The 18,335-nt window shown below is 33.6% G+C and overlaps 1 protein-coding gene across 1 annotated transcript in view; it reads left to right on the forward strand.

The window, feature by feature from the left end:
* Nucleotides 1-18,335, forward strand: part of LOC129808660 (paired box protein Pax-5-like) — a 58,151-nt gene that overhangs the window by 19,005 nt on the left and 20,811 nt on the right. The window contains exons 4-5 of the mRNA XM_055858433.1: nucleotides 11,021-11,186; nucleotides 15,528-15,725. Of these exons, the coding sequence (XP_055714408.1) occupies nucleotides 11,021-11,186; nucleotides 15,528-15,725 (364 nt within the window). The remainder of the gene's footprint in view (nucleotides 1-11,020; nucleotides 11,187-15,527; nucleotides 15,726-18,335) is intronic.

An 18,335-nucleotide genomic window follows, 5' to 3' on the forward strand; every position in this document is an offset into this window, starting at 1 on the left:
TCCGAGATCAATTTAGGAATTGGCTTCAAATAGCTCCATATAAAAAGGCCAACGTGCCAGGCGCTTGGTTTTATGTATCGAGCCAGTCGGTCTTACAGACGAATTCCATTACTGAGAAAAAAAAAACAGTGGTTCGATTATCTTTTTTCCTCATAATTTTAACACTTTTAGGTGTAAAAATATATCAACAATTTTTTAATGTTAAATTTACACCTTTTTGAGGGTAAAATTTACATGAAAAGAGTAACTTTAACCCTTAATAACCAAAAAAGGGTAATATTTACACCCACAATTTAACTTTTTCGGATTTCGCTAAGGGATTAGACAGGGCGACTCTAGTTTTGATAGGTCATTCCAGGCAAGTATCGCCTTACCTAGCCGTACTCATCTGGTATTGTAAAGACTGGGACAGTCACAAACAAAATATAGGACCGTTTCCTCAGCGTTGTTGCATCTTCTACAGTTTGTGCTACACTGTACGACCAATCTGTTGAGGTGTTTGTTTAGAGATCCTGTCCGATGAGAAGACTAGCTACCTACCGTGCTTTACAGCGGTTGCTACCCACAAGATACTCCATCCTTTTCTTGTCCATATATAATATTAATAATAATAATTATAGGGGAAAGTGACCATGCTTGATACTGTAAAATGATGTCCAAGGTTTGTGATTTTTTTCTGATTAACACACAAACCGAAGCGATTCTTCCACTATGACAAAAAAATGTCTCACTTATTTGGTTCATAATCCAACCTCAAATAGTTCTTGGAAATCCTTAGATTTTCCTCAAGAAGAAAATGGAAATTCAGTGGCGATTTTTATACAAGTTGGGTCCGGGGCCTTCCTGTATAATAATTGATTCGATAATTCGGAGGCCCATTTTCACTGCAAAAAATTCACCGGATACAAAAAATTGCACATCAATATTTAGACGGAACTCTAATCTATCTGCTTAAGTCGTTTGTAAGATTGGTTATTAGTTTTAAAATCACTTTTATGTAATTTTTCTAAGCCATGTTTTTATGACATTAGGGCGCTAGCGAAAACCATTTTTTCACTTTGAGTCTATGAAAATGACACTCTGCAACCTTAAAATTCAGGCAACAGGGTTGAAGGCTATGCCAATTGTCGATAAAATTGGAGGATTACAATAGGTGTAATTATGAAAGAATCACATCTAATGATAGAGTTGCCACATTAAAATTATCATTCATGGACACTTCTTAAAATATAGGATAGACACAAGTAGAATTTATGAATTTGTTACCACCCACAAAAACAGTGTCCACCAAGTAAAAATATTTTTACATAAATATTAGTACTGATGACCCCTCTATGTGCCTATGATAGTAGTTTTCGTGAACAGCGACATTAATTAAGAAATACTTATGAAATATCGTGTATCGAAATTACAGTTTTGGGCCTATTTTTGATTTTTGCTTCCTGAAACTAGGAAAAAAGAGCTAGGATCCTAATTTTTTTAGGAAATGTGAGGCTTAGCACCAGCTATTGAAATATATTGCGATGAGTCATAACTATTGATTAACATAGGAAAAAAATAGTTATTATCAAGCTTGGATCGTATGAAGCATGGTCACTTTCCCCTATTTCTCTTTTATCATCTACGGCTGCCGCCGACTTCGCAACCGAATTCATCGGGCAAGACGGCAGAAAATCCCGAATCATTAGTCGTATAGGCCGTTACATAATTTGTACAACAATTTAATGAATTTTAGGAAAAATAAGACAGTAATCAAAAATTATAGGGGAAGTGAGGGATGGTTCGCACACTTTTTGGAAGTCAATATTCAAGATTTTTTTCTGGCTAAACGGTAAAATGAACAATCACTTGCGCTATACCACAAGAATCTCTATCACATCTATATCACAAGAAAATACTTTTTTGACCAAAAAAATTGATAGGCTAACCCCTTACAGTTTTTTCGAAAAATCGAAAATCCGCTCTAAAAACCGGAATTCTCAATATTTCTGGGTGAAAATCACTAAGAATACTTGAAATGGTTCTACTAATTGATTTTCATTGCGGAATTTGCAAAATCTCGAAAAAAAATTTTTTGACCAAAAAAATTGATAGGCTAACCCCTTACAGTTTTTTCGAAAAATCGAAAATCCGCTCTAAAAACCGGAATTCTCAATATTTCTGGGTGAAAATCACTAAGAATACTTGAAATGGTTCTACTAATTGATTTTCATTGCGGAATTTGCAAAATCTCGAAAAAAAATTTTTTGACCAAAAAAATTGATAGGCTAACCCCTTACAGTTTTTTCGAAAAATCGAAAATCCGCTCTAAAAACCGGAATTCTCAATATTTCTGGGTGAAAATCACTAAGAATACTTGAAATGGTTCTACTAATTGATTTTCATTGCGGAATTTGCAAAATCTCGAAAAAAATTTTTTTGACCAAAAAAATTGATAGGCTAACCCCTTACAGTTTTTTCGAAAAATCGAAAATCCGCTCTAAAAACCGGAATTCTCAATATTTCCGGGTGAAAATCACTAAGAATACTTGAAATGGTTCTACTAATTGATTTTCATTGCGGAATTTGCAAAATCTCGAAAAAAAATTTTTTGACCAAAAAAATCGATAGGCTAACCCCTTACAGTTTTTTCGAAAAATCGAAAATCCGCTCTAAAAACCGGAATTCTCAATATTTCTGGGTGAAAATCACTAAGAATACTTGAAATGGTTCTACTAATTGATTTTCATTGCGGAATTTGCAAAATCGGGGAAAAAAATTTTTTGACCAAAAAAATTGATAGGCTAACCCCTTACAGTTTTTTCGAAAAATCGAAAATCCGCTCTAAAAACCGGAATTCTCAATATTTCTGGGTGAAAATCACTAAGAATACTTGAAATGGTTCTACTAATTGATTTTCATTGCGGAATTTGCAAAATCTCGAAAAAAAATTTTTTGACCAAAAAAATCGATAGGCTAACCCCTTACAGTTTTTTCGAAAAATCGAAAATCCGCTCTAAAAACCGGAATTCTCAATATTTCTGGGTGAAAATCACTAAGAATACTTGAAATGGTTCTACTAATTGATTTTCATTGCGGAATTTGCAAAATCTCGAAAAAAAAATTTTTGACCAAAAAAATCGATAGGCTAACCCCTTACAGTTTTTTCGAAAAATCGAAAATCCGCTCTAAAAACCGGAATTCTCAATATTTCTGGGTGAAAATCACTAAGAATACTTGAAATGGTTCTACTAATTGATTTTCATTGCGGAATTTGCAAAATCTGGAAAAAAAATTTTTTGACCAAAAAAATTGATAGGCTAACCCCTTACAGTTTTTTCGAAAAATCGAAAATCCGCTCTAAAAACCGGAATTCTCAATATTTCTGGGTGAAAATCACTAAAAATACTTGAAATGGTTCTACTAATTGATTTTCATTGCGGAATTTGCAAAATCTGGAAAAAAAATTTTTTGACCAAAAAAATTGATAGGCTAACCCCTTACAGTTTTTTCGAAAAATCGAAAATCCGCTCTAAAAACCGGAATTCTCAATATTTCTGGGTGAAAATCACTAAAAATACTTGAAATGGTTCTACTAATTGATTTTCATTGCGGAATTTGCAAAATCTGGAAAAAAAATTTTTTGACCAAAAAAATTGATAGGCTAACCCCTTACAGTTTTTTCGAAAAATCGAAAATCCGCTCTAAAAACCGGAATTCTCAATATTTCTGGGTGAAAATCACTAAGAATACTTGAAATGGTTCTACTAATTGATTTTCATTGCGGAATTTGCAAAATCTGGAAAAAAATTTTTTGACCAAAAAAATTGATAGGCTAACCCCTTACAGTTTTTTCGAAAAATCGAAAATCCGCTCTAAAAACCGGAATTCTCAATATTTCTGGGTGAAAATCACTAAGAATACTTGAAATGGTTCTACTAATTGATTTTCATTGCGGAATTTGCAAAATCTGGAAAAAAATTTTTTGACCAAAAAAATTGATAGGCTAACCCCTTACAGTTTTTTCGAAAAATCGAAAATCCGCTCTAAAAACCGGAATTCTCAATATTTCTGGGTGAAAATCACTAAAAATACTTGAAATGGTTCTACTAATTGATTTTCATTGCGGAATTTGCAAAATCTGGAAAAAAAATTTTTTGACCAAAAAAATTGATAGGCTAACCCCTTACAGTTTTTTCGAAAAATCGAAAATCCGCTCTAAAAACCGGAATTCTCAATATTTCTGGGTGAAAATCACTAAGAATACTTGAAATGGTTCTACTAATTGATTTTCATTGCGGAATTTGCAAAATCTGGAAAAAAATTTTTTGACCAAAAAAATTGATAGGCTAACCCCTTACAGTTTTTTCGAAAAATCGAAAATCCGCTCTAAAAACCGGAATTCTCAATATTTCTGGGTGAAAATCACTAAAAATACTTGAAATGGTTCTACTAATTGATTTTCATTGCGGAATTTGCAAAATCTGGAAAAAAAATTTTTTGACCAAAAAAATTGATAGGCTAACCCCTTACAGTTTTTTCGAAAAATCGAAAATCCGCTCTAAAAACCGGAATTCTCAATATTTCTGGGTGAAAATCACTAAGAATACTTGAAATGGTTCTACTAATTGATTTTCATTGCGGAATTTGCAAAATCTGGAAAAAAATTTTTTGACCAAAAAAATTGATAGGCTAACCCCTTACAGTTTTTTCGAAAAATCGAAAATCTGCTCTAAAAACCGGAATTCTCAATATTTCTGGGTGAAAATCACTAAAAATACTTGAAATGGTTCTACTAATTGATTTTCATTGCGGAATTTGCAAAATCTGGAAAAAAAATTTTTTGACCAAAAAAATTGATAGGCTAACCCCTTACAGTTTTTTCGAAAAATCGAAAATCCGCTCTAAAAACCGGAATTCTCAATATTTCTGGGTGAAAATCACTAAGAATACTTGAAATGATTCTACTAATTGATTTTCATTGCGGAATTTGCAAAATCTCGAAAAAAAATTTTTTGACCAAAAAAATTGATAGGCTAACCCCTTACAGTTTTTTCGAAAAATCGAAAATCCGCTCTAAAAACCGGAATTCTCAATATTTCTGGGTGAAAATCACTAAGAATACTTGAAATGATTCTACTAATTGATTTTCATTGCGGAATTTGCAAAATCTCGAAAAAAAATTTTTTGACCAAAAAAATTGATAGGCTAACCCCTTACAGTTTTTTCGAAAAATCGAAAATCCGCTCTAAAAACCGGAATTCTCAATATTTCTGGGTGAAAATCACTAAGAATACTTGAAATGATTCTACTAATTGATTTTCATTGCGGAATTTGCAAAATCTCGAAAAAAAATTTTTTGACCAAAAAAATTGATAGGCTAACCCCTTACAGTTTTTTCGAAAAATCGAAAATCCGCTCTAAAAACCGGAATTCTCAATATTTCTGGGTGAAAATCACTAAGAATACTTGAAATGATTCTACTAATTGATTTTCATTGCGGAATTTGCAAAATCTCGAAAAAAAATTTTTTGACCAAAAAAATTGATAGGCTAACCCCTTACAGTTTTTTCGAAAAATCGAAAATCCGCTCTAAAAACCGGAATTCTCAATATTTCTGGGTGAAAATCACTAAAAATACTTGAAATGGTTCTACTAATTGATTTTCATTGCGGAATTTGCAAAATCTGGAAAAAAAATTTTTTGACCAAAAAAATTGATAGGCTAACCCCTTACAGTTTTTTCGAAAAATCGAAAATCCGCTCTAAAAACCGGAATTCTCAATATTTCTGGGTGAAAATCACTAAGAATACTTGAAATGATTCTACTAATTGATTTTCATTGCGGAATTTGCAAAATCTCGAAAAAAATTTTTTTGACCAAAAAAATTGATAGGCTAACCCCTTACAGTTTTTTCAAAAAATCGAAAATCCGCTCTAAAAACCGGAATTCTCAATATTTCTGGGTGAAAATCACTAAGAATACTTGAAATGATTCTACTAATTGATTTTCATTGCGGAATTTGCAAAATCTCGAAAAAAAATTTTTTGACCAAAAAAATTGATAGGCTAACCCCTTACAGTTTTTTCGAAAAATCGAAAATCCGCTCTAAAAACCGGAATTCTCAATATTTCTGGGTGAAAATCACTAAGAATACTTGAAATGATTCTACTAATTGATTTTCATTGCGGAATTTGCAAAATCTCGAAAAAAAATTTTTTGACCAAAAAAATTGATAGGCTAACCCCTTACAGTTTTTTCGAAAAATCGAAAATCCGCTCTAAAAACCGGAATTCTCAATATTTCTGGGTGAAAATCACTAAGAATACTTGAAATGATTCTACTAATTGATTTTCATTGCGGAATTTGCAAAATCTCGAAAAAAAATTTTTTGACCAAAAAAATTGATAGGCTAACCCCTTACAGTTTTTTCGAAAAATCGAAAATCCGCTCTAAAAACCGGAATTCTCAATATTTCTGGGTGAAAATCACTAAGAATACTTGAAATGATTCTACTAATTGATTTTCATTGCGGAATTTGCAAAATCTCGAAAAAAATTTTTTTGACCAAAAAAATTGATAGGCTAACCCCTTACAGTTTTTTCGAAAAATCGAAAATCCGCTCTAAAAACCGGAATTCTCAATATTTCTGGGTGAAAATCACTAAGAATACTTGAAATGATTCTACTAATTGATTTTCATTGCGGAATTTGCAAAATCTCGAAAAAAAATTTTTTGACCAAAAAAATTGATAGGCTAACCCCTTACAGTTTTTTCGAAAAATCGAAAATCCGCTCTAAAAACCGGAATTCTCAATATTTCTGGGTGAAAATCACTAAGAATACTTGAAATGATTCTACTAATTGATTTTCATTGCGGAATTTGCAAAATCTCGAAAAAAATTTTTTTGACCAAAAAAATTGATAGGCTAACCCCTTACAGTTTTTTCGAAAAATCGAAAATCCGCTCTAAAAACCGGAATTCTCAATATTTCTGGGTGAAAATCACTAAGAATACTTGAAATGATTCTACTAATCTCGATTTTTTGACCAAAAAAATTGATCTAACCCCTTACAGCGAAAAATCGAAAATCCGCTCTAAAAACCGGAATTCTCAATATTTCTGGGTGAAAATCACTAAGAATACTTGAAAAAAATTGATTTTCATTGCGGAATTTGCAAAATCTCGAAAAAAAATTTTTTGACCAAAAAAATTGATAGGCTAACCCCTTACAGTTTTTTCGAAAAATCGAAAATCCGCTCTAAAAACCGGAATTCTCAATATTTCTGGGTGAAAATCACTAAGAATACTTGAAATGATTCTACTAATTGATTTTCATTGCGGAATTTGCAAAATCTCGAAAAAAAATTTTTTGACCAAAAAAATTGATAGGCTAACCCCTTACAGTTTTTTCGAAAAATCGAAAATCCGCTCTAAAAACCGGAATTCTCAATATTTCTGGGTGAAAATCACTAAGAATACTTGAAATGATTCTACTAATTGATTTTCATTGCGGAATTTGCAAAATCTCGAAAAAAATTTTTTTGACCAAAAAAATTGATAGGCTAACCCCTTACAGTTTTTTCGAAAAATCGAAAATCCGCTCTAAAAACCGGAATTCTCAATATTTCTGGGTGAAAATCACTAAGAATACTTGAAATGATTCTACTAATTGATTTTCATTGCGGAATTTGCAAAATCTCGAAAAAAAATTTTTTGACCAAAAAAATTGATAGGCTAACCCCTTACAGTTTTTTCGAAAAATCGAAAATCCGCTCTAAAAACCGGAATTCTCAATATTTCTGGGTGAAAATCACTAAGAATACTTGAAATGGTTCTACTAATTGATTTTCATTGCGGAATTTGCAAAATCTGGAAAAAAAATTTTTTGACCAAAAAAATTGATAGGCTAACCCCTTACAGTTTTTTCGAAAAATCGAAAATCCGCTCTAAAAACCGGAATTCTCAATATTTCTGGGTGAAAATCACTAAGAATACTTGAAATGATTCTACTAATTGATTTTCATTGCGGAATTTGCAAAATCTCGAAAAAAAATTTTTTGACCAAAAAAATTGATAGGCTAACCCCTTACAGTTTTTTCGAAAAATCGAAAATCCGCTCTAAAAACCGGAATTCTCAATATTTCTGGGTGAAAATCACTAAGAATACTTGAAATGATTCTACTAATTGATTTTCATTGCGGAATTTGCAAAATCTCGAAAAAAAAATTTTTGACCAAAAAAATTGATAGGCTAACCCCTTACAGTTTTTTCGAAAAATCGAAAATCCGCTCTAAAAACCGGAATTCTCAATATTTCTGGGTGAAAATCACTAAGAATACTTGAAATGATTCTACTAATTGATTTTCATTGCGGAATTTGCAAAATCTCGAAAAAAAATTTTTTGACCAAAAAAATTGATAGGCTAACCCCTTACAGTTTTTTCGAAAAATCGAAAATCCGCTCTAAAAACCGGAATTCTCAATATTTCTGGGTGAAAATCACTAAGAATACTTGAAATGATTCTACTAATTGATTTTCATTGCGGAATTTGCAAAATCTCGAAAAAAAATTTTTTGACCAAAAAAATTGATAGGCTAACCCCTTACAGTTTTTTCGAAAAATCGAAAATCCGCTCTAAAAACCGGAATTCTCAATATTTCTGGGTGAAAATCACTAAAAATACTTGAAATGGTTCTACTAATTGATTTTCATTGCGGAATTTGCAAAATCTGGAAAAAAAATTTTTTGACCAAAAAAATTGATAGGCTAACCCCTTACAGTTTTTTCGAAAAATCGAAAATCCGCTCTAAAAACCGGAATTCTCAATATTTCTGGGTGAAAATCACTAAGAATACTTGAAATGATTCTACTAATTGATTTTCATTGCGGAATTTGCAAAATCTCGAAAAAAATTTTTTTGACCAAAAAAATTGATAGGCTAACCCCTTACAGTTTTTTCAAAAAATCGAAAATCCGCTCTAAAAACCGGAATTCTCAATATTTCTGGGTGAAAATCACTAAGAATACTTGAAATGATTCTACTAATTGATTTTCATTGCGGAATTTGCAAAATCTCGAAAAAAATTTTTTTGACCAAAAAAATTGATAGGCTAACCCCTTACAGTTTTTTCGAAAAATCGAAAATCCGCTCTAAAAACCGGAATTCTCAATATTTCTGGGTGAAAATCACTAAGAATACTTGAAATGATTCTACTAATTGATTTTCATTGCGGAATTTGCAAAATCTCGAAAAAAAATTTTTTGACCAAAAAAATTGATAGGCTAACCCCTTACAGTTTTTTCGAAAAATCGAAAATCCGCTCTAAAAACCGGAATTCTCAATATTTCTGGGTGAAAATCACTAAGAATACTTGAAATGGTTCTACTAATTGATTTTCATTGCGGAATTTGCAAAATCTCGAAAAAAATTTTTGACCAAAAAAATTGATAGGCTAACCCCTTACAGTTTTTTCGAAAAATCGAAAATCCGCTCTAAAAACCGGAATTCTCAATATTTCTGGGTGAAAATCACTAAGAATACTTGAAATAGTTCTACTAATTGATTTTCATTGCGGAATTTGCAAAATCTCGAAAAAAAATTTTTTGACCAAAAAAATTGATAGGCTAACCCCTTACAGTTTTTTCGAAAAATCGAAAATCCGCTCTAAAAACCGGAATTCTCAATATTTCTGGGTGAAAATCACTAAGAATATTTGAAATGGTTCTACTAATTGATTTTCATTGCGGAATTTGCAAAATCTCGAAAAAAATTTTTTTGACCAAAAAAATTGATAGGCTAACCCCTTACAGTTTTTTCGAAAAATCGAAAATCCGCTCTAAAAACCGGAATTCTCAATATTTCTGGGTGAAAATCACTAAGAATACTTGAAATGGTTCTACTAATTAATTTTCATTGCGGAATTTGCAAAATCTGGAAAAAAATTTTTTGACCAAAAAAATTGATAGGCTAACCCCTTACAGTTTTTTCGAAAAATCGAAAATCCGCTCTAAAAACCGGAATTCTCAATATTTCTGGGTGAAAATCACTAAGAATACTTGAAATGGTTCTACTAATTGATTTTCATTCTTCTTGAAATTGCAAAGAATCTCAGGTAAATTAAGGGGAGATTAGAGAGTGTGTGGGGGGGGGTCATCGCAAACCTGAAGTCAGTATCTCTTACCGTTTGAATTCTGTGTAGTTCATAAGACTGAAAATAGTGATAAAAACTATATTTTGTAAGTATGTCTTATCACCAATTAATAGCCGATTGTGACTTTGGGGGGGGGGGGGGGGTTACGGAAAATCAAAAATCGCTATCTCCATAAAACTCTATCTTCCTCTTCTTATCCATTAGACTTTTTCAATTGAATCCCTTAAGTGCAAGTTGAGAAAGAATTTGGGCCATGTTGTTTCAATCATCAAAAATGGGCACGGGGACTATGTTGGTAATCTATGTTTTTGTAATTGGATTAGTGGTGAGAAGTGAGTGTTTGTTCTCAATGAGATAATGATGGTAATTCCCCAAAGAGAAATTGTTAAAGAGAGAGAGAGAGAAACAAAAAAAATAGAAGTGCTACTGGCAACATTAATAGATTTATTGAGGAGCATAATATCATTATATCTCATCTGATAAACATCAAACAGACGAGAGAAAAAAGGGCGAAAGGACTCCGACGATGCGCCTTTTATGTTTCGAAATAAAATCCAAAAGGGGGAATGCAATTTTTGGTGTAAGGGACTTTTTCCTAGATATTTCCCATCTTCCTTGAACACCAGGAATATCGCGATATTGCAATGAAAATACAATTATCAAACCCTCATCATCTCTTGCCATTTTCCTCCTTTTTTTTCCAAAGGGACTTTTCCCTCTGACAAATTGTATTCACCCAAAATCTACTCCTAATCTCAAGTACTTTTAGCCAATTTAAGGGGGCATTGCAATATATGGGAAAAAAAGATTTAATAAAATACTTCTTCTTTTTTATTATTATTATTTATTTTCTTTTTTTTTCTCTTTTCTTGTACCTGGGAAAAAAGGTCACGGAGGTGTCAATCAACTTGGCGGTGTCTTCGTCAATGGACGACCCCTTCCGGATGTTGTTAGACAACGAATAGTTGAACTTGCACACAACGGAGTTCGACCCTGTGATATTTCACGCCAACTGAGGGTCAGTCACGGCTGTGTTTCCAAAATTCTGTCCAGGTAAGTGTCTTTGCTTAAAAAAAAAAAGAAAAATGGAAAAATTTTGGAATATTCCCATGAATTTCCATGGAATTCTCTGTGGAACATTAGGGATTTTTGATGGAAAATTCCTCCAAATTTCCACTAAATTCTCCATTGAAATTCTGACAATCATCTGCGCACAGATCCATGGAGATATTTCGGCAATTGAGGAGCTGAGCGCAAAACAAAAACGCTCAATTGGGTCAAATTCCAACTGAATTCCACTGAATTCTCCGCAGAAATGTCCTTTCGCAATCATAGTGATTTTTTTCCACTGAAGAGGTCTTTTGAAATATTTCTCAAATGGGAAGAGACCTTGAAAGTAGACTTGAGAATTTTCACAACTTTCCCAGAAAAAAAACACGTATCAATCATTGAAATCGGTTTTTCAGTGAAACATTGCCATAGCCTCTTTGAAACATTCAAGAGAAGGAGAAATTTAGAGGGACTTTTGAGTAATTTTCACCAGGAAAAGCTCATTTTGAGTGTTTGAGCATTTTGCAGAGAATCTTATTAACTTTCCAAAAAGCCCCGAATCATCAAAATCGGTTGGGAAATGGATTTATGGCGAATTTTTCAGTGAAACATTGCAAAAGCTTCCTTGAAACATCCTCCAAAGACAAACTTTGAAGAGGATTTTGAGGAATTTCCACCAAGAAAAGCTCATTTGGAGTGTTTGAACGTTTTGCAGGGAATCTTGTTAGCTTTCCAAAAAGCCCCAATCATTAAAATCGGTTGATAAATGGATTTATGACGAATTTTTCAATGAAATCTTCAAGATTCTTTGAAACATTCCTCAAAGGACAAACCTTGAAGGTGATTTTCAACAATTTCCACCAAAAAAAGCTCATTCGGAGTATTTGAACGTTTTGCAGAGAATCTTATTAACTTTCCAAAAAGCCCCGAATCATCAAAATTGGTTGGGAAATGGATTTATAGTGAATTTTTCAATGAAACGTGGAAGAAGGTTCTTTGAAACATTCTTGAAAGGGAAACTTTTAAAGGAATTTTGAGCAATTTCCATCAAGAAGAGCTCATTTTGAATCTTTGACCAATTTGCAGGGAATCTTATCTATTATATAGGAATAGCCCGAAAGGCCCCCAATAAATAAAATCGGTTTAGAAATGGATTTATGGCGATTTTCTCAGTGAAACATTGCAGAATGTTTCTTGAAACACTCTTGAAAGGGAAATTTCAATGGGATTTTTGGACAATTTCCACCAGGAAAAGCTCATTTGGAGTCTTTGAACGTTTTGTAGAGAATCTTCTTATCTTTCCAAAAAGCTCCCAATAATCCAAATCGGATAGGAAATTGACCTATGGCGAATTCTTTAATGAAACGTTGAAAAAGGTCTCTTGAAACATTCTTGAAAGGGAAACTTTTAAGGGTATTTTGAGCAATTTCTCAAGGAAAAGCTCGTTTTCTGCCTTAAAACTTCGTCTTAGGCATTTATCGGACTTTCCAAGTCTGTTTACATTATTAAATTCAGATTGAAATTTAATTTAGAGCGATTTTTCCACTGAAACATTGCAGAAGGTACCTTGAAGCACTCTTGAAAGGGCAAATTCAGTGGAACTTTTGGAGAATTTCCACCAAGAAAAGCTCATTTGGAGTCTTTCAAAGTTTTGCAGTGAATCTTATCAGCTGTCCAAAAATCCTTCAATCATCAAAGTCGGTTTGTAAATGGATTTATGGCAATTTTCTCAGTAAAACATTGTAGAAGCTTCCTTGAAACATCCTCCACGGTAAAAACTTTGAAGGGGATTTTGAGCAATTTTCACCAGGAAAAGCTCATTTAGAGTCTTTAAGTGTTTTGCAGGGAATCTTCTCGTCTGTCCAAAAAGGCTTCAATCATTAAAATCGGTTTAGAAATGGATTTATGGGGATTTTCTCAGTGAAACATTGCAGAAGCTTCCTTGAAACATCCTCCACGGTAAAAAACTTTGAAGGGGATTTTGAGCAATTTCCACTAAGAAAAGCTTATTGGGGTCTTTAGACGAATTGCAGGGAATCTTCTCATCCTTCTAAAAAGCACACAATCATTAAAATCGGTGTGGAAATGGATTTATGGTGAATTTTTCAATAAAACGTGGAAGAAGATCTCTTGAAACACTCTTGAAAGGAAAAATTCAGTGGAACTTTTAGACAATTTCCACCAAGAAATGCTCATTTTGATTGTTTAAACGTCTAGCAGAGAATTTTATCAGTTTTCCAAAAAGACTCCAATCATTAAAATCGGTTGATAAATGGATTTATGGCGCATTTTTCAATGAAACACCGCCGAAACTTCCTTGAAACATCCTCCACAGTAATAATTTCCAATAGATTTCCAATAGTTTTATATACCTAGGAAAAGCGATTTTCTGGGGAAATTTCATTGAGTCCTTAATTAAGTCCTTAATAAGTCCTTAATTTGTGGTATATCCTAGGAATTTTCACTGAGAATGTCTTCAATGAAATACCAATGAATAAAATAACATTGAAATGAGACAAAAGCCAATGTGCTAAAATACAATTCAATGGGAGTTTATTAAAAGTGATTAAATATTTTTGTGGTGACATCCGTCGGCAGTGATCGGAAGTTAAATCCACTTGAACATATGGATAAATAAATTGTTTAGCGGCTGAGGTACATTAGTAAATCCAGCCACAAATCGTCTCTCCAAAATGGTAATTCAGTTGTCGCGGTGATAAATATTCCAGCATTTTGGTATCACACACTCCATACCTTTGGCTTTTCCATTTTCCTCTCTCTCTCTCTGTCTCTCTGCCAACTGAATTAATTTACAGATGCACCATCCGCGATGGGTGGTTTTTCCGGGCGGGAGGAAAATGAGGAAAGTGTGTGTAGGTAGTAAATAAATGGCACAACTAAAAGGGTGGTGAAAACAATTGGAATCATTTACGATCCATGTGCTATTACAAATTCTCTTTTGGGTTAAAATCCTCTTTCCCCCCCCCCTCGCCACCGTGTTCGACAAACAAAAATGGAAAAACAGCAACAAATTTCCACAATTTCATTTTTCCAATTGGGGCTTAAATGTGGGCCCCATTGAAGCCAGGTGCTAGGATAATTAATGGAGACACCCAAGAGACCTAAATCCCCTTTTCGGTTGTGGTCATTGAGAAAGTGATTGCTAAATCGGACTAATTGATAAGGTCAGTTATCTTTCACTTTGCCTAAATTTCTTTTTTTTGGTCACGTTCAGGGAGGATCGGGCAGGCGTGAAAAATCCCTAGTTTTCCTGGTAGACTTTTCGAGACATCTCGAGAAAATCTATTGGAAATTTCCTCGGAAAAGCCAAGGAAAATTCCCAAAAAGTCCCTTCAAAATTGTCCTTTTAGAGAATGTTTCAAAGCAGATTCTTCAATGTTTCACTGAGAAAATCGCCATAAATCCATTTCCCAACCGATTTTGATGATTAAGGGGCTTTCTGGACAGCTGACAAGATTCTCTGTAAGATCTAAAAAACACTCTAAATGAGCTTTTCTTGGTGGAAATTGCTCAAAAATCCCCCTGAATTTTCCCTTTCAAGAATGTTTCTAGAGACCTTCTGCAATGTTTCACTGGAAAAATCGCCATAAATCGAATCTTAATCCGATTTTCATAGTCTAAACAGATTTTGAAAGTTCGATAAGTGTCTAAAAACACATTTTAAGACAGTAAAAGAGGTTTTCCTGGTGGAAATTCCTTAAAATGCTCTTCAAAATGTTCTTTTTAAGAATGTTTCACAGGAACTTCTGCAATGTTTCACTGGCAAAACCTCTATAAATCCATTTCTACACCGATTTTACCAATTATGAGCTTTTCGGAAGGCTGAAGAGATTCTTTGCAAAACATTCTGAAATTCCAAATGACCTTTTCTTGGTGGAAATTGCTCAAAATCCCCTTCAAAATTTCCCTTTGAAGAATGTTTCAAAGAATCTTAGTCCATGTTTTATTAAAAAGTCACCATAAATCCATTTTTCCACCGATTTTAATGACTGGGATCTTTTTGGAAAGCTGAGGAGATTCTCTGAAAAACGTTCTAATGCTCAAAATGAGCTTTTCCTGGTGGAAATTGCCCAAAAGTCCCACTGAAATTCCCCTTTCAAGAATGTTTCAAGAGACCCTCTGCAATGTTTCACTGAAAAATTCGTCATAAATCCATTTGAAAACCGATTTTGATGATTGGGGACTTTTTGGAAAGCTAATTAGATTTTCAAAAAGCCATTCTAAGACAGCACAAGAACTTTTCTTGAGGGAAAATTGTCAAATAGACTCATGAAAAATCTCCTTGAAATTTATTAATTATTTTTTTTTAAATATATTTTCCAGATACTACGAGACTGGCAGCTTCAAAGCCGGCGTGATTGGAGGTTCTAAGCCGAAGGTGGCCACACCACCAGTTGTGGACGCCATTGCCAACTACAAACGCGAAAATCCAACGATGTTTGCTTGGGAAATTCGCGACAGATTGCTGGCAGAGGGAATTTGTTCGCAGGACAATGTTCCCAGTGTATCATCAATCAATCGGTGAGTCAGAATATTTTTCTTTTTTCTTTTCCAATTTTCTCCTTTCCCAATTTTCCTTCATCTTCACTAGCTTTGTCTCTCTCGGTCTCTCAGTCTCTTCCTGAAAAAAAAAAAGAATACTTTGACCTCCCTGTCTTTTGCTGCTGACATTTTCCGCCTTGAATTTTCCGTTTTTTTTTTCTTTGGTCTCTTCCGCGCCCCCTTGAAAATATCACCGACAAAAGTACCAAAGAGTGTGAAGGAAAATTCAGGGGCGGTGCATAAAGAGGAAAATTTAAATTTTCCATCTTAGCCACAGATTGAACAGGTTTCTTCTCTCTCTCTCCAAAATTTCCCAAAGTAAACCTGAAAAATCTTTGTTTTCTCATTGGAAAATCAAATGGGAAATCCTTCGAGCTTTCTGAATTCTTCCAAAATCATCAAAATCGGAGTGAAATTGGTTTTTTGATGAATTTTTTTTAATGACTCCTGGGTTTTTAATGTGCTTTTCATCAATTTTTCCACAGGAAAAGCCTTTTTTCCGTAGGCAATTTTCCAGGGAATCTTTTTGGGTCTTTGTAGAAACCGTCGAAATCATCAAAATCGGACTGGAATTCGATTTAAAGCAAATATTGCAGTGAAACATTGAAGAAGTTGCTTTGAAACATTCTCTAAAAGGGTCAACTTTGCAGGGACTTTCAGGCAATTGCAGTTAAGAAAAGCTAAAATAACTTTTTGGAAATCCACTGAGCTTACAATATCTGTCTGAATCATCAAAATCGGATTGAAATACCATTTTTGGCGATTTTTTTGTCAAAGTAAACCCTCGAATATTCGCTTTGGGGAAATTTTTGCAATGCTTTTCTCAAGTTAGTGACTTAGTGAGTGAAATTATAAGCAATTTCCACAAGAAAAGAATTTTCTTTAACCCTTATAGTACTATACTGAGAATTTCCTTAGATTAAATTGGATTTAAGGGATATTGTTCAGTGAAACATTACAGAAACTACTTTGAAATATTCTGCAAGAAGGAAAACATTTGAAGGGGATTTTTGACATTTTCCACCAAGAAAAGCTATTTTGCTGTCTTAAAGTCTCTTTTAGAGAATTTTTCAGGCTATCTAAATCCGTCAAGATTACCAAAATCGGTTTAAAATTGGATTTTTAATGATTTTTTCTGCAAATGCTTGCAAAAGATCTTTCAAAAGGAAGATTCAAAGGAGAAATTTGAAGAGGATTTCGCGGAATTTCCACCAGGAAAAGCCCGTTTGCTGTCTCAATAGGTTTCTTAGGAAATAAATTCAGCTTTCTAAATCTGTCAAGATTATCAAAATCGGATTGGAATTCAATTTAAGGAGATTTTTTCAGTGAAACATTGCAGAAAGTCTCTTGAAACACTCTTGAAGGGCAAATTTCAGTGGGACTTTTGGGCAATTTCCACCAAGAAAAGCTCATTTGGAGTCTTAAAATGTTTTGCAGTGAATCTCATCGGCTTTTCAAAACGACCCCAATTATTAAAATCGGTTTGGAAATGGATTTATGGCGAATTTTTCAGTGAAACACTGCAGAAGCTTCGTCGAAACATCCTCCAAAGGAGAAACTTTGAAGAGGATTTTGAGGAATTTCCACCAGGAAAAATCCTTCTGTTGTCTTAATAGGTTTTCTTGGGAATCAATGCAGCTTTCCAAATCTGTCAAAATTACGAAAATCGAATTGGAATTCAATTTAGGGGAATTTTCTCAGTGAAACATTGCAGAAGGTCTCTTGAAACATTCTTCAAAAGGGAAAATTCAGTGGGATTTTTGGGCATTTTCCACCAAGAAAAGCTCATTTGGAGTCTTAAAATGTTTTGCATTGAATCTTATCGGCTTTTCAAAACGACCCCAATTATTAAAATCGGTTGGGAAATGGATTTATGGCGAATTTTTCAGTGAAACACTGCAGAAGCTTCGTCGAAACATCCTCCAAAGGAGAAACTTTGAAGAGGATTTTGAGGAATTTCCACCAGGAAAAATCCTTTTGTTGTCTTAATAGGTTTTCTTGGGAATCAATGCAGCTTTCCAAATCTGTCAAAATTATGAAAATCGGATTGGAATTCAATTTAGGGGAATTTTCTCAGTGAAACATTGCAGAAGATCTCTTGAAACATTCTTCAAAAGGGAAAATTCAGGGGGATTTTTGGGCATTTTCCACCAAAAAAAGCTCACTTGGAGTCTAAGAACGTTTTGCAGGGCATCTTGTCGGCTTTCCAGAAAGTCTCCAATCATCAAAATCGATGTGGAAATGAATTTATGGTGAATATTTCAATAAAACACTTCCGAAACTCAATTCAAACATTCATCAAAGGGATATTTTGAAGGAGATTTTCAGCAATTTCCACCAAGAAAAGCTTATTTGGAATCCTAGAATGTTTTGCAGAGAATCTTTTCAGCTTTCCAAAAAGCCCTCAATCATCAACATTGGTTTAGAAATGGATTAATGGTGAATTTTCCAGTGTAATGTGGCAGAAGCTTCCTTGAAACATCCTCCAAAGGACAAACTTTGAAGGGGATTTTGAGGAATTTCCACCAAGAAAAGCTCATTTCTTGTCTGAGAGTGTCTTTTTGGGAATCTTCCAGGGATGCAAAATCC

This window comes from Phlebotomus papatasi, chromosome 5 (assembly GCF_024763615.1).
Source record: "Phlebotomus papatasi isolate M1 chromosome 5, Ppap_2.1, whole genome shotgun sequence".
Lineage (NCBI taxonomy): Eukaryota > Metazoa > Arthropoda > Insecta > Diptera > Psychodidae > Phlebotomus > Phlebotomus papatasi.